This window comes from Haliotis rufescens, unplaced genomic scaffold (assembly GCF_023055435.1).
Source record: "Haliotis rufescens isolate VD_foot unplaced genomic scaffold, xgHalRufe1.0.p SCAF_7, whole genome shotgun sequence".
NCBI classification, from domain to species: domain Eukaryota; kingdom Metazoa; phylum Mollusca; class Gastropoda; order Lepetellida; family Haliotidae; genus Haliotis; species Haliotis rufescens.
Genome location: NW_025964361.1, coordinates 54612715 through 54630106, shown reverse-complemented (window position 1 = coordinate 54630106; position 17392 = coordinate 54612715). Strand labels below are relative to the sequence as shown.

Genomic DNA, 17392 nt, shown 5'->3' with positions numbered 1-17392 from the left:
CAACACACAGAGACTCTCTACCTTCTCCCCTGCCACAACACACAGAGACTCTCTACCTTCTCTCCTGCCACGACACACAGGGAGTCTCTACCTTCTCCCCTGCCACAACACACAGAGACTCTCTACCTTCTGCCCTGCCACAACACAGAGACTCTCTACCTTCTCTCCTGCCACAACACACAGAGACTCTCTACCTTCTCTCCTGCAACAACACACAGACTCTCTACCTTCTCTCCTGCCACAACACACAGAGACTCTCTACCTTCTCTCCTGCCACAACACACAAAGACTCTCTACCTTCTCTCCTGCCACAACACACAGAGACTCTCTACCTTCTCTCCTGCCACAACACACAAAGACTCTCTACCTTCTCTCCTACGACAACACACAGAGACTCTCTACCTTCTCTCCTGCCACAACAGACAGAGACTCTCTACCTTCTCTCCTGCCACAACACACAAAGACTCTCTACCTTCTCTCCTGCCACAACACACAGAGACTCTCTACCTTCTCCCCTGCCACAACACACAGGCTCTCTACCTTCTCCCCTGCCACAGCACACAGAGACTCTCTACCTTCTCTCCTGCCACAACACACAGAGACTCTCTACCTTCTCTCCTACGACAACAGAGAGACTCTCCACCTTCTCTCCTGCCACAACACACAGAGACTCTCTACCTTCTCCCCTGCCACAACACACAGAGACTCTCTACCTTCTCTCCTGCCACAACACACAAAGACTCTCTACCTTCTCTCCTGCCACAACACACAGAGACTCTCTACCTTCTCCCCTGCCACAACACACAGGCTCTCTACCTTCTCCCCTGCCACAGCACACAGAGACTCTCTACCTTCTCTCCTGCCACAACACACAGAGACTCTCTACCTTCTCTCCTACGACAACACAGAGACTCTCCACCTTCTCTCCTGCCACAACACACAGAGACTCTCTACCTTCTCTCCTGCCATGACACACAGGGAGTCTCTACCTTCTCCCCTGCCACAACACACAGAGACTCTCTACCTTCTGCCCTGCCACAACACACAGAGACTCTCTACCTTCTCTCCTGCCACAACACACAGAGACTCTCTACCTTCTCCCCTGCCACAACACACAGAGACTCTCTACCTTCTCTCCTGCCACGACACACAGGGAGTCTCTACCTTCTCCCCTGCCACAACACACAGAGACTCTCTACCTTCTCTCCTGCCACAACACACAGAGACTCTCTACCTTCTCTCCTGCCACAACACACAGAGACTCTCTACATTCTCCCCTGCCACAACACAGAGACTCTCTACCTTCTCCCCTGCCACAACACACAGAGACTCTACCTTCTCTCCTGCCACAACACACAGAGGCTCTCCTCCTTCTCTCCTGCCACAACACACAGAGACTCTCTACGTTCTCCCCTGCCACAACACACAGAGACTCTACCTTCTCTCCTGCCACAACACACAGAGACTCTACCTTCTCCCCTGCTACAACACACAGACTCTACCTTCTCCCCTGCCACAACACACAGAGACTCTGTGTCCACACATCGGGATTCCTTCAGGCATCGCTCCAGAAGGCGGGTCAGCTCTACACCAAACTCGGATGGCCTGTAATGGAGGAGTGTGTACATGTTACAAGCCACCTTAAGGGATGACTAATCACTGAAAAAAATATGCAGTGAAAAAAATCATCCAAATCATATACCAAGTACATACATACATTATAATTTTACGAAACTATATTTTCATTAGCTTACCATGTCTTTGCATTGTCAATTTATCATTCAAAGTTCAATTTGCCTGTTTCATCAAACTTGATTACAATCCAATCTCATTCAAATCTGGGCCTCGATCCACCAAGCAATCTTTGCGTGAACATGAATCGTAACTCTATGACAGGCTTATGACAGACATAGGGCTAAGATCGTTCAGTGGAAGGGAGCCCAGATGTCTAAGTGATCTCAATGTCTCAAGATCTGACAACAAACTCTCCAGGGGGGGTCCATCAATGAACCCTGAGTGACCTTTCTAAATGAAAGATGCTTTTGGTTCTATGGACCAATCAGATGCTTGCTTTCTAAAGTAATTAGGCTTCATTTCCTTACCTTCTCCATTCATAAAATTTGATTAACTACAACAAACCTACACAGAACACAAAGTTTGTTTAATAATGAACCGTTTTGCATGCAGATGTTATGATGCTCCGGAATTACAGGATGTTTGTATTATCTATAATATCTTTAGCATGGCCTTGAATATTTTCCATTCGGAACTGCCAGTTAACATTCATTTTTTGTGATACGCTAACCAAATATGCAGCTCCAAATGCATTGCTCATTTGTTCCAAGAATTTAAAAGCCGTTAGCATTGTCCACACAGATTGGTTGATCAAAAAAATCACAAGACTTGACGTGACCCCTGAAGGGTTTGTCATATCGTGACAAAAAGAGGTATGGAAACAGAGTCATCGATCTGATTCTTGACACTGTTTTCTATCCAATCTCATTAAAATCAGACCTTAGTTCTCACTACCGCTAAACAAAGATCTGAGGACATCCCATTACGGGTCACGTCAGACCGACCTTGCGCGAACTTTGACCGACCAATGGAATGACCAATCAGAAGGCAGCTTTCTCGTGCTTTACGGCACTAATTTCAAATTGGCGACTACGCTTCGAAACATATTTTGACAAATTCTCGATTAAAAATTTGAAACCTGAACAAAAGAACATTCTGGAATGGCTAATAGATGGTCTAGATTGTATGGATTCAGTTGTTAAACCCGTAACTATCGTCGGGTAAGCGATGCTCTGATTGGTCGGAAAGGTCGTTCTGACGTGACCCCTAATGGGATGTCTTCAGATCTTTGTTAAGCGGCAGCGAGAACTGAGGTCTGATTTTAATGAGATTGTTTTCTATCTTACCTCCCAATTTCAAAGCCCGGTGATGCCATGGGAGACAACTCCACATTGACAAATAAAACTCCATCTGTAGGCCGTGTAGGTTTTGGTGCTGTGATTTCACACGACACTTGAGCTAAAACCCTGAAATGAAACTTTGTATAATCATCTGCCTGTTGATATGAATAAAATCCTATCTAATAACAATTAATTGGACTTCTTTAACAGCAAATCATTATTCAATAATCAGATAATACTTCTGAATGACACACTGAATATCATCATGGACTTGGCAGATCATATTTTTGCATGAATTGTTCCAACTATGAGTCAGACATACTCAGTAACCATGGTAACTGGTGTACTCTTTTCAACTCACAGAAACATGATCAGAATGTGAAAAACCAATGATCCCTGAATAGAGTGTCATGAACATTCCCCAGAGGTATGTCAATTAGCTGCACTAATTAGTCATAATCATGATAATTAAATACACAGAAAAACACCACAGTAATCATGAAGCAGAAACATGCATCATATGTCCCTTATTGCCTATTACCAAAACGAAACTCTAACTTGATTAGGTAAATAACTTTGAAAAATACAACACCAATACATTTAAACAGAATATATTTAAAAATAAAATTGGTTTGGTCCACCTCAGCTGATAACTGAACTATAATAGTGGCTGATCCAACAGCCTCCCCCTTCCAGATGTTTCAAGTTACACCCCATTAATATTTAGGGTTAGGAGGTAGGTGACACACTTAAAACTTCAAAAAGAAATTTAAAATATGGGTTTTGGTGAGTTTCCCTGGCTTGTAACAGATGTGAAAAGAGATTCAGAGACGCAAGTGACGTGGCATATTGACTCTTTTCAGATTTACCTCGTATCTCCTAACTGCACCTGGCAGCAGCCACGGTCGACTCCAAATGATATCTTTACTTTCCTGTAATCGTATGCTTGCCTTCCATCAAATCTCTGTAAAGCAATGAGTGAGTGAATGAGTTTGTTTTAATGCTGCTTTGAAACAGTATTTCAATTATATCACAGCATGTTAGCTTACGTAGGGAGGTAAGCCTGAAGAGATGCAGGTCTTAGACGTTTACCACTTTGGTGAAACCCACAAGCACAGAAGTATGGTTCTGACCAACCTGGAAACAGAATCGGGGCAAGCTGGAATTTGAAACCCAAGATCATAGGTTTCTGGCGAGCCCAAGGGACGCAAATCTGCACAGCAAAATGTGGCGCCTAAGACGACAGGGCAATGAAGTGACAAGGGTAATTAAATAACTGAGCCTCAGTTGGCTGTGTTACAGCCATATCAATCATGACATCCTGTAGGTGACTCAATGAGTTTTGTGATTACGACATTTTGAACAATATTTCAGTCCTTTAAGATGATGTGCGTGGAAAGCCTGAAGTGATGCAGGTGCAAGACATTTACCACTTTGGTGAGACCCACAAGTATGCACATGGTGCTGACAAACCTACAAACATAAACAAGGTGAATCTGGGATTTAAACCCATGAAGATAGGTTTCTGGCACGTCTAACTTGCCTAAGGGACGCAACACTGCATATCAAATCATGGAGACTTAGAAATCGGGGCCCCCTTACCTTGGCATGACCATGATGACATCTTGTAAATAATCAAGTTTGGATCAGACAGACAAATGTTGACACTAATATCATAGTATGTGGTTTGATCCTTATTAATCGAACAGTACGTCTACCGTTCTGACATTGTTTGTAAACAATAGCCATTAACCCCAGAGATCACTCGGCTGTGCTTGCCTTACTCCATGACAGAATTTTCTGCTCCAATGACTACGGGTGTAGGCTTATCAAGTGTCTGGACTGGCATCTTGTTAGTAAACAAACACACTTATTCTGATATAAGAGTGAGTGAGTGAGTGAGTGAGTGAGTGAGTGAGTGAGTGAGTGAGTGAGTGAGTGAGTGAGTGAGTGAGTGAGTGAGTGAGTGAGTGAGTGAGTGAGTGAGTGAGTGAGTGAGTGAGTGAGTGAGTGAGTGAGTGAGTGAGTGAGTGAGTGAGTGAGTGAGTGAGTGAGTGAGTGAGTGAGTGAGTGAGTGAGTGAGTGAGTGAGTGAGTGAGTGAGTGAGTGAGTGAGTGAGTGAGTGAGTGAGTGAGTGAGTGAGTGAGTGAGTGAGTGAGTGAGTGAGTGAGTGAGTGAGTGAGTGAGTGAGTGAGTGAGTGAGTGAGTGAGTGAGTGAGTGAGTGAGTGAGTGAGTGAGTGAGTGAGTGAGTGAGTGAGTGAGTGAGTGAGTGAGTGAGTGAGTGAGTGAGTGAGTGAGTGAGTGAGTGAGTGAGTGAGTGAGTGAGTGAGTATGGTTTTATGTTGCTTTTAGCAATATTCCAGCAATATCCCGGGGGGGGGGGGGGGGGGACCGGGTCTTCGGCGTGACGAGCGAACACTTTAACCACTAGGCTACCCGACCAACCCTCTGATATAAGAACAGAAGGACCTTATGCGAGCATTTTGATGCGCTTAACATATTGTTTCTCATAATTATAAAGATCGACTACTACAACTGTGACAGTGAGGTGCATAACAATATAGTTTACACATCAATGTGACTGAATCGCTAGCTTTCTGTTGGGCTTTGACTACAGCATGAGGATAAATATGCACAAGGAAATAGTTTTTCAACACATGAGCTGTCTCTGATGTGACAGAGGTGCTAGGCTGGCCACAAGAAAATCTGTGTGGGAGAGTGAAAGACTTCATACAACAATTTATCTTGTAATATAGGCTTTGATCAACACAGGCTTCTTATCAAATCAAGCTGGCAATTTGTATTATGCAACTCATCCATAAGAAAAACACACAAGCTTCTCTTCAATTTGTTTCCAAGGATTAACCTTGAATGTTTTACCTATGAGTGAACCCCCCCCCCATCTAACAGCAATGAGATTTTTTGGCATGTGATGAGATTTTGTAAATTTTCATAGACATTTTGTCTTCCCACAGTGGAAACTGTATTTTATATTCGGTATTTGTTATTCGAATTATGTTGCAATTAATGTTACTCGATTATATAAATACATCCTCCGATATTTTCGAACATTAATTGTTCCACTGTAAATATTTAAAAATATTAGTATTAGTATCAACAAAAATATGCATTAGTATTTATGTTTCTGTTCATTGTCAACTTTAGCATGTTTAGGGGAAAATACATAAATATGTAGGCATTTCAGTTCATTGTCGACTTTAGGAGGAATTATTTGCAAGAATAATTATAGATAAGGCATGTTTACAACCGTCAGCTGTTCATTTTGTTTGCATGTGGGGAACAAACAATTTCTAGGTCTTCGACAATGTCTGTTAAGATCATAATTTAATATATTCAAAGCAATGACATGAAATAGCGACAGTAGTAAATACAATCAAGTATGAAAAAATGTAGTGCAAAGCTCCATGCAGTGCTATAGGAATCATTAATGCACAGTAAGACATTGCATGCAGTGTTGCGATAATGATTTGATTGACAACTTTTGATGATTGAAGAAACTATCGAGTAAGTTTTTTTGGGGACATTTTTAGATACAGTAGATCAGGGTTCACTCAGTGAATCTTCTGACATGGGCCTTTGATGTGAAAATTTCAAATATTCCCGAAGTACGCCCATACAGCACAATGTTAAAATGCCTCATTGTATTTGAAAATGTGGGCCTAGAAATATCCCTGGTAGATAATTTTATTCAAGCAATACAACTTTTTCAATGTTTGCAGGTGAAAATGTGAGTGTCAATGCGGATAAAACTATTGAAAGATGTACAGTATTATCAATCGCGCTGAATTAATGTTGATGCGATATCTATGACAACTATGCGAGAATATTGCGGAATCGCGGCCTAAGTCAATCCCTGTGTTTCTCATAATAAAACATGACTGAAGCCAGTTCACTCTGCACAGCATTTGTGTTGTCGGCTTCGATCTCTATAGTTCTGACTTGATTTGGGTGTGTGAAGTCACACACAGAAATTATTTCATGCATGATTTAAAAAAAACAGTACCCATGATGTACTGTACCTTTATATAGGAACCAGCAGTCAAAATTGTAACTACTTACTTTAAACTAACAAGGAATACAAAAAAAAGGAATTATGAAGATATCTAAAAACAGTTCTTGAGATATTGTCAATCACAATCCATCATGAAAGCTGAAGGTTGATGAGGTATGATGAAACACAAGATCCCTCATCCCACCTCTACCCAGTATCATTTGCATGGGGTACGGGGGCATGTATTCTGTCCAGGAATTAGAGCCCGTTATTGCCATGAATATGATTTCATATTAAAAATAGAAACTTTTATACGACTTTAACAGAATGTTTTATTTTTATTTTAGTGAGGCTGACTTAGAGACAGGTTTAGCAAGATGATTTATTCACATATTTCCCATATTCCGTGGAGAATGACCATACTAAGCTTGGTGACAATGCTGTAAAATATTTATTAACGTTGATCAGATGAAGTAAGTATCTAGTCTGTTCACATGAGAGAATTGAGACAGTCAACTGAACCTTGTGCTCGGTGATTGCTTTCAAAATGAATTCTCTTTCGCAGCTGGATAAAGGTGTTTCCCGCATTGTAATCCTTTCTTGGTAACATGCAATAGATTACTTTAAAAGCATGGAGACAAAATCACAATAATCGCCATGTGCACTCTGACAACTTCCTGTTTTGACTGAAGTCAACGCCATCTATTGATGTTAGGGGAGATAACTGTTTACTTCCTCATGTACTGTTGCTGTCATCTTGTAAAATGTGATTCATGCCGATACCGTGATTATGTAAAAGATGATTTGATATTTCAAAAACAAAACTAAACTAAAACATCAAGGGGAATTACTTTCCGTTTGGAAATGGCGGATGCTCAAGATATGACCGATTTTGGCCGCGCAAGTCGAGGTAAGCAGACTGTTTATCATGGCTCAGACGAATCATTCAGGGGCATGGAAACTATATGCAAAACCAAAGACGTATATACGTCTTTGGCAAAACTGCAAATGAGAAAATGTTGTTTAACATACAAATATAATTTGTATTGAATTGGATAATTGATCGATGTGTCAGAGTATGTATATATTCCTAAATGTATTAGAAGAAATAGAATAGATTCGATTATCATATAGATCTAATTACAGTTAGAACTGAAAATATTAAACAACGATCATTTTTTTTAATCAATATTGTTATTGTTGTGATAAGTTTATTCATTTATATTACTTACCCAACTTATCACAACCATGTATACCTTAATAGTACCAACAATTTACAGAATAATAATAGTAAAGATGCAAAAGCATTCAATGAATGATTTCATACTCATGATACTTGCATCAATACCCGCTGTCTGCTGGTGGTGTATTGTGGAAATTGTGTATTTGATTTTTTAAATAATGTCATATACACAAGGAATAGCTACATCAATTGGCAGTTCTAACACTGCAAAACCCCATTTATTTATTTTGATTTTTGCACCCATTTTATACCTGAAAACTAATCTTAAGGTAAGCAGTGGTGACTCATATCCACAAAATTGATTGACTGCCAGATGACAGAATTCTGCTCCTCTTTGGGTATTATTTTGACTGGTCTGTTGATTGTCGTGCCAGTTTCCTTGAAGCTAGGAGCACTTGATTACAGGTTGTCATTGACTGTTATCTTGTAGATTCATGATGGAATTCCCTTCTGCAGACAAACCTAAATTCGATAACTGCTGTGAGAAATTTCAGTTAACAAATACTCATGAAAGATTGTTAGTTTTGCAACATGTTTTTTTCACAAGGATCTATCAGTCGTTCAACACTGTGGGGATTCTAGGCGCGACTTATCTCCGTAACTCATTCTTGACCATGCTGGCTAAAATGGAGGTCAGTCAGGCTCTATGACTTGGCTGATTGTCATCTTACCTACAGGCATGGTTTGTTGCTTTGAGTCAGTTGTCTATCTTGTCTAGACTTGATCAGTTGTAGGCCACCATGATATGTAGCTGGAATATTACTGACAACAGTGTATAAAAAAATGTCACTCGCTACCATTCATGAAGTCAGCCAGTGTCCCTTGTGGCACAGATCTGTACAATGAGTTGGTCCATTTTGCTTAGAAAGGATCCCTCTGAACATCATATTTTGTTCAGTAATAATGCGGACAATTCTACTTATGTGAATAGTCATGGCGCTGCATTAGTTATTATTACCCCGGTCAATGGCTCAGTGTGCACTTGATTTTCATTCTCAGCTCCCTGGGGAGTATACTTGGCACTTGATGGCATCCTTTGAGGGTCTCTGCTCCATTGCACAATGGCTATATTCACTTATAATTCAGTATAGATCTGGGTGTTGTAATTAGTGTCTCATGTGAAACTGAGACATCGTGTACATGGGTAATTTTATGACTGTTCAGTGGGTATGTTCATCATAAAATATTACTGACAAAGAAACTGGTGTTTGAGCTTCTAGCTGCGATTCCAATTTCTCAGACTCCCTTTAACTGTTGTTATATCTGTAAATGAAATGAATCCATTTTTGATTATCAGTATGGAAATGTACCGTATAAAACTAGAAATGATATAGGGCGAAATATGACTCAGATAATATATTATCAATACCAAATGTGGTTCTTCCTTTGCGACCTTTGTATCCATGAAATACTATATACTCAAGTGGTGGGGGGTTGCTCTGACATGAGCAGAGCTTGTGGTTTTGATGTTATCAGAGTACATTCCATTTACAGCCTCTGTGTTGGCCCTTAGGCTTGACCATGCCACATGGTGATAGCTGATTACTGACTGACCAGCCGACACCTCTTGCAGACAATGCATTTTTAATTCCATAAGAAATAAATAGATTACCATATTCGACATAATAAGCGCCCAGGGCGCTCGCAAAATTATATATCTGGGGCTTTTATTAGAATATTATTTTGGTGAAAAACAACAGAGTTGAAAGATAATAAATTTTGTGGTTTATGGTGACAGCCTGAAATGTTTATATACGACAGATATATTTTTCCAGAATTTAATTTCCCATAATTAAGGATGCAAATAACACACATATTATACACAAATAAATAAGTCATGTGTACATTGATCAATCGGAAGGGGTGCTAATTGGGATTGTTCACTAGCCAATATATTAGCAAATATTGCCGTGGGCGCTTATTACATCAAATACGGTAACACAAATATATCTACTCATAAAGCAATAAAAATGAAAGAGTTTTAAATCTAACATCAAGTTTTCAAATTTTATTTTATTTTCTTCTTTACTTTCTGAAATCTTATTGTATTTGAACATTTGTAGTTCTTGTTCCAAGCTTTAATTTAGGTTTTAATTTTACATTTTATTTGCAAATTATTTTTAAGGAATGGCCCCGTTTATTCCAGTGTTTCTATCCTGCTCGGCATGGTTACACTGTCCACAGTAGATTTGGTCTGTTTTTAATTGTGCACTTTAAGGGCTGGAACAAGTGCTGAATACCACACGTGACATGAGAGGGCGGAGGGTGGTTTAGGGACTAAAGGAAGGGGAGGGGACAGTGGATATAGAGGGTAGATAATAGGGATCACATTAACCAGCAAAACCACTGCATAACAAGGTAAAAATGTCATGTGTGTATGTGTCACTGTCACTGTTGCTGAAAGGATAGAGGGATAAATGAGTATGGGATTTGGTAAGAATATGGTTTTTTTAACTGGTCGTAGACACATAGGTTATCGTAACCTATCTGGCTAAATGAAACTTTGAAATAAACAACAAAAGAACAATATGGATACAGATGAAATACTACTCAATCAACACCTGTGACATTTAAAGATTTTGTGTTTGTTGATAGATTATACAGCTATGTAAATTTAGGTCATGCTAGACCTACTCACTTGACAACATACCCAATAAACTATGTGACTCTTTTTTATGACCCGATTTCTTGTACAGGTGCTCCACATCCATCAGAATGACATCCTTAATATTTTGTGACCATACATGTAAGTTATTGATATACAGGGAAAAAAAATCATAAACAGTGGCACATTTTAGTTGATCAAAGACCTTCTCATATAACTCGCATAATCAATGGTACACTTTACTGTAATGACACACCATGTCTGGGCAAAGGTCAGAGTTGAAGAAATCAGCTGCTCCGACTTACAGCAACAAGCCACTGACCTGGACATGCTGACCAGTCTTCCTGTCCGAGAGGTCAGCTTGCATTGTAAAACAGATAGATGGGTATGCAATAGACTAACATTAAGTCCCAGAAATAAAGTTGTCTTATTCAAAAACATACATCTACAAAATATAAAATCAAATCCAAATGGAGCCCAGAACAATACTTAATTAATTTTCATTGAACTGAGGCAATCTAGACTTGCTAAATAATTCTAGACTTGAGTTGGATTCATTTTTTTAATTTATTCTCTAGGGTTTGGGAGACAGACTAGGTATGACACAAATAGGTTGTTAGGAAAACATTTCCAGGTGGAATTCCAAGCTGGAAATCTGGACTTTTCACTCGGTATACCATATTCGACGTAATAAGCACCCAGGGCGCTCTCAAAATTAGAAATAGGGGGCTCTTATTAGAATATTATTTTGTTGAAAAAATGGTGTTGAAAGATCGTAAATTTCGTGGTTCATACTGACAGCCTGAAATGTTTACATACGACAGATATATTTTCCAGAATTTAATTGCCCATAATTAAGGGTGCATATAACACACGAGTGCAGATTATACACGAATACATTGTGTACATTGATCAATCAGAAGGGGTGCTTATTGGGATTGTTCACTATTCAAATATAATAGCAGGTATCGCTTATTAGAGCGTGGCATTTATTACGTCAAATACGGTATATAGTGTTCTTATCCCAAATTTCTAAAAAATGTAGCCTTTTGCAACATATGTAAGGCAACATGAATATCGTGTAGTATATTTAAATGTTTACATGTTTTATACAATTTTACAATAAAGAGAGTTCTCTTTGAAATGATATTTCTGGGTATCAAATATTTGGTAACAACAGATGACAGTGTACAAGTGACTCATAATTTGGAGTTAGGCAACGTTGGTCGTGGCGAGTACCGGTAGTTGGATGGGTGACCATGTTTCTGCAGCTTGATTTCTGAGTTTGTAGGGCTTCTCACTGAAGCTCATGTAGCACGTGGTGTCTCCTTTGGCATGTGACTTTGTTTAAATATGCCGCAGTCCACTCAGCACTGAATGGGTACCTAGTAGGATGAGATGGTAATGTGACTGTTAACCTACTAGCGCTTCACAGACAACTTGTTGTATACTCCCCAGGGAGCTGATATTGAAAATTGAGTGCACACTGATCCTTTGACTGGGGTGATAATGTAGCGCTTTGAGCCTGCTTTAGATAATGGATTTGATGCACTATAAATATGTGCATATTATTATTATTATTATTATTATTTGGTCCTGTGTCCACGTGCACAAAGTATTTCTAATGCCATGAATGGAGTCACAGTCACAGCACTACAGTCCCTTTGTGCAAGTGGGCCCTGGAAATAGCTTCCCTCTTGTCTGGGGAGAAATAAATTCATCAACATTTGAAGAGTTGTGGTCATATCATATCTTTTATTAGCACACGTAGGCCTGATGTGAATAGTAACTAGTGTTGGATGTAATCGTGCATGTGGAATGGATAAATGAGGCTATATAGGTAGGTATCGAGACCTTCACACAGAGCCGCTATTTGACCCCAAGTCTCCAGCGAATGTTAGTCAAAATTCCTAGACTGGAATTATTAATTTCCCAATTCATACTATTATGTCTATAACTAAAGTTATGGCTTTGAAGAGGGAATTTGCATTTTACTGGTAACAAGACCAATAAAATAGAAGAAACTTTAATAATTTTTACAATGTTCCACAAAAATATAATGTCAATATACCTTTGAATTTAGGACAATAAAAACGAAGTATTGATTTCCCCAGTTTGCCTGCCAACATGGCCAAGGGCACTTAGTTTAGAGTTCTAGATACATTTCTTCATGGGGCATCCAGGCTATGGTTCAGTAAACAATGAGTATGTTTTCTTACATGACATCGGGTATCAGGGCAGCATGACATGTATCATGTCAGTCGCGTGACACTTGATCGACTGCCTATCTAGGTAGCACTGAGTCAAGTAATATCAACATTTGGCAACAGAAATAGTTGCTGGTACCCAACACAAATGTCTATATTGACCCAAACCTTTATTTTTAATTCTATTATATATGAACATGTTTTGATGAGTTTCATGACTGTTTTATGGCTGTAACAAGATGTGTTAGTCATTCACCAGAATCTTGCTTAGGGTTCGTGTGAATCAAATTTCTATGACAGTCGGATATTGAGAATAATGCTGATTTTTTATTCACAAGCCTTGACAATTAACTTAAATGTTGCTGTGAATATTCAAGTTTGATCCATTGATAGATTATAAGCATCTCGTTCATTGTACCCCAGCTGGCACCTTGTCCAGTGTACACCCAGTCTCCTACAACAAGTCTGTGTTTACCTATACCACCTACAACAATAGTGCCATGATTGCTTTGTGAGGTTGTAGCAGGAATATTCAGCTACAGTCAGCAGTATTGATTAAGAGGTGGGAAGCCTGCCATTATATCTTGTATCCTCAGGCAGGGAGACATTGTGGAGATACAATTATATGAATTCAGTCCTAATGTGAACAGTTAACTGGCTGGAATCGAAGTGATGAGGCCATCTGCTGATGCTGTACTGTTACGTACTAACTGAGCTCTCGTTGGTTCTATGACATCACAGGTGATTTGACGCAATATGTTTCTCACCACAGGGAAAAACTGTTTTAGAGAAAAGGAGCATTTGACTATGGATTATTTTCTGTTCATAGTGCAGTCCTTACCCAAACGTCTTAAGTTAGACTTGTGCAAAAAAATGAATATTTTTTTAAATCATGGTTCCTAGATTATATAAATACAGCGATCGAAACTAACTGTTTTAGTCCACTAGTCCTTATAATGATAACATGCAACAAACCCTAAAAAATAGCAAATGTCTGCTTGTCCTTATGGTACCTTAACTATGAGGCAGTTTGGCAAGGACTTCAGGACTAGTGTCAATTTCTAATGCTGAAAGATGATAAGAACAAGTTAATCCTGTGAGGGACTGGTGTCCTTACTGACTTCTGAAGTCTATATCTGCACTGAGACACCCATGGTGGTACTTTTATCAACATGCCATGTGCAGACTGCTTTATCTGTCTGGTCCTTGTCCAAGCTGCTTATCTAGACTTGCTTACTATAAGATAGAACTACTATACATCCATGGACTTATCAATCAGTACAGCCTTGGAGAAAGGCTGCTTTTTTGTCTACACAATGGCATCAGTAGATGTTAGTGTCAATATTTGGTTTATTATTGTCAGACCTCACTTGACCATAGGAAATTCAGGACTCAGGAATTGAACTGGTGGCTAAACTGTCTGACTGACTGATAAGGGATGCAAACTGACGGTTGTAAGCAGACTCATGTCAGTTTCTTTAATGGCGGTATCCTAAGGGCTGGTAGAGCTTCAGATATTTAACGTATGTCTTTATGTGTTATAGGGGCTAGTTAACATGGGCTGGTAAAGATTTCAGGTGCATTTGCTTTTCAAAAAATGTTTTCAACACTAGAGTATTGTGTATGTTCTGGTATGGTGTGACAAACACTCCCAACAACTGTGATTGGACAAATGCGTCATATAGAGGAAATAGTTTACATCAGTGATATAGAAACTAACAGTTTTTGTCCACTAGTCCTTATAATGATAATTTATAGCAAAACCCTTAAAAGGGGCTAATTTCTACGAGTCCTTATGATACCTTTACTCTTGGGCAGTTTGGCAAGGACTACAGGACTAGTGTCAATTTCTAACGCCTGTTACATTTGCATATTTTACGAATTTATCCAATTGCTTTGTAAAATGTTGCGAACCCTTTTGTCAGATTAAAACATTTTGTGAATATGAAGTCGATGTTGTTTACAAATTATTTTCTTAAAATAGTCCTGTTTGCTGTCACAAGGGATGGTGTTGGCATGTGACTGCTACTGTTCAACCAAAAGTGCTTTGAGGACAGAGGAATAAGTGATTAGTTATCACAGCCTTAAGGATTTAAAGATATGTATTTGACAATTACTTGAGGGGAAAGCGTTCCCAGGGGCACAGTGGTTAAAAACTACAGTGCTGGCTGTATACTATAATGGGACATTCTTACAGAGTAGTACCTGTGCCGCTGGCTAATCTGATTGTCCAAGAAACTAATCTGATTATCAATGATTCGTTTTGACTTTGAGCATTGTGCAAATTAATTTTTTAGCCTGAGGAGCAAGGTCTTAGCCTCTTAGGTGAAATGGTATGAGGATATTGGAGTTATGTAATATGATGTCAATGTTGTTATGGCAGAGTGGCTGGATTAGAATATGTAGCCGTGGTAATTTAAGTTCTCACACATTAGTGAATATTGTAGTCCAATGCCCCGAAAAGAACTGTCAGAATTCAATATGTTTGAGCTATCTGTTAACTTTACTGTAAAATATACATGATACATGATGTTGACGCTTATATATCAAGATCGTATACATGTAATACTTTAGTTTTAGTGCAAATTTGTTGATGTGTTCTGTAGATAAAATGTTGTTGTTTTGTTCAAACATTTCAATAGCCTGTGAGAAATTTCGCAATGGCCAGGTTAAGAAAGTTATTGTAGGTGCTGAAGACGTATCAACCAGTTTTTTTTGTACATGATCAGACCACTTCAGTCTTCATTTATTTAAGTCATTTAGGCCGTGACCCTAATTCACTGTGCAGAGTTGCGTCCCTTGGACGTGCTAGAAACCGGTGATCTTGTGTTCGAGTCCTGGTTAACCCCTGTTATTGTTTTAGCTTTGTCAGCACCATACCCATGCTTGTGGGTTTAATCAAAGTGTTAAACATCTAAGACCTGCATCATTTTGGGCTTTCCTCCCACATTAATCTGACACGCCATGATAAAACTGGAATATTGTTCAAAGTGATGTTGAACCCAACTCACTCGCTCACTCACTCATTTATTTTCAGTATGATGTTAAATGACATTTACCATGATTACTAGAGGGATATGGGGCGGTCGGAAAACCCGGGTTCGATTCCCGACATGGGTACAATGTGTGAAGCCCATTTCTGGTGTCCCCCGCCGTGATATTGCTGGAATATTGCTAAAAGTGGCGTAAAACAATACTCAATACAAGAGGGATGATTAGTTTACAAACCTAATTCATCATCTGCTGAATGATCTGTTACAATAACAAAGCAAAATCAATATGAAACGGCATCTGTACCTTTCATCGTTTTCAAAAATATTCATCATAATCCTTTCAAGTTTGTAATATAAATTCATTGGAAACATATATGTTGGTATCATAAAGGTTAATAGCTATGAATAGTAATATAATCCTGTATAATACCTGAACATATATCAACAGTTGTTTATTTCAGTGGAGTAGTGGATGCCGCATGCTATTTCTACAGACATTCCACCAGACTAGGTGCTCATAGCGTAATTGACATTTTCACATTGCAGCCTAATCAGGGTGATATATTGGCTAATTAATTCCTGTGTAAGGTTGGCTTGGCTTCAGCCTACTCAATGTAAATATCAGCTTGGCTTTTGTGTCAACTTCCGGATTATTTCAAGGCAGCTTCACCGTGTTCATGAAGTTTAATCTTGGAAGTGTTTGAAGTGAGTACAGATGGTGTTTCGGGATTATTTCGGTTCTAAAAGTATCGGCGGTGTAAACAGACTACAGATATATCACTGTTGTCTGCACGGTGTGAAATAACCCAGTGGAATAATGTCAGCTGTTTCATGGGAACAATGACAAATGTTCTAATGATCAGTGTTGCAGTATCAGTTTTATCCGATGGGTTGGTGATATTGAAATGGCGGCAATATGATCTGGCCTAGTAGATTGCTCTGATGTTGCTCGGGGTTTGAATGAAACTCGTGTAGATGATATAGTTTTGACAGGAGGTAGAGTTTTATTAGGATTGTCACTGTTTGAAGAATCTTGTACCTGTTAATCATTTTCCTGAAACCATTAACGTTGTGATAATGCTGGAATACTGTTTAAAGTACTGATAAATCCAACTCACTCACTCACTCACTCACTCACTCACTCACTCACTCACTCACTCACTCACTCACTCACTCACTCACTCACTCACTCACTCACTCACTCTACAGTGCAATACAGGAGTATGTTCAGCTATGTTTTACAGGGAAGTGATTGTCAGTGATATAGAACAAGCAGATTACGTCATTGGTAGCCTGTTGCAAACTGTGGATTCACTGATAATCCTGCCCTAGCAAAGAAAACCAGCAGGAATAAAACTTAGGAATGTGTACACACAATAAAGTTTACATTGTAATGATCAAAACCCGCCACATTGT

General features: G+C 39.2%; 2 protein-coding genes across 5 annotated transcripts in view; one reads left to right on the top strand and one right to left on the bottom strand.

Annotated features, from left to right (window-relative positions):
- LOC124133708 (exosome complex component RRP45-like) overlaps nt 1–7600 on the bottom strand; it is a 33929-nt gene extending 26329 nt beyond the window's left edge. Inside the window, exons 1-4 of the mRNA XM_048388279.1 lie at nt 7451–7600; nt 3785–3879; nt 2922–3041; nt 1503–1605 (exon numbers count right to left, since the gene is read on the bottom strand). Coding sequence (XP_048244236.1) covers nt 1503–1605; nt 2922–3041; nt 3785–3879; nt 7451–7516 — 384 coding nt within the window. The 5' untranslated portion in view covers nt 7517–7600. The remainder of the gene's footprint in view (nt 1–1502; nt 1606–2921; nt 3042–3784; nt 3880–7450) is intronic.
- Nucleotides 7601–7641: 41 nt separating this feature from the next.
- The window catches only part of LOC124133707 (phospholipid-transporting ATPase IA-like), a 123039-nt gene continuing 113288 nt past the window's right edge, over nt 7642–17392 (top strand). For 3 of the 4 annotated variants that reach the window (XM_048388278.1, XM_048388277.1, XM_048388275.1), the window contains exon 1: nt 7643–7838. In XM_048388278.1, coding sequence (XP_048244235.1) covers nt 7793–7838 — 46 coding nt within the window. In that variant the 5' untranslated portion in view covers nt 7643–7792. Of the gene's footprint in view, nt 7839–17392 lie in introns of all 4 variants that reach the window. The other variant, XM_048388276.1, reaches the window with a different exon arrangement.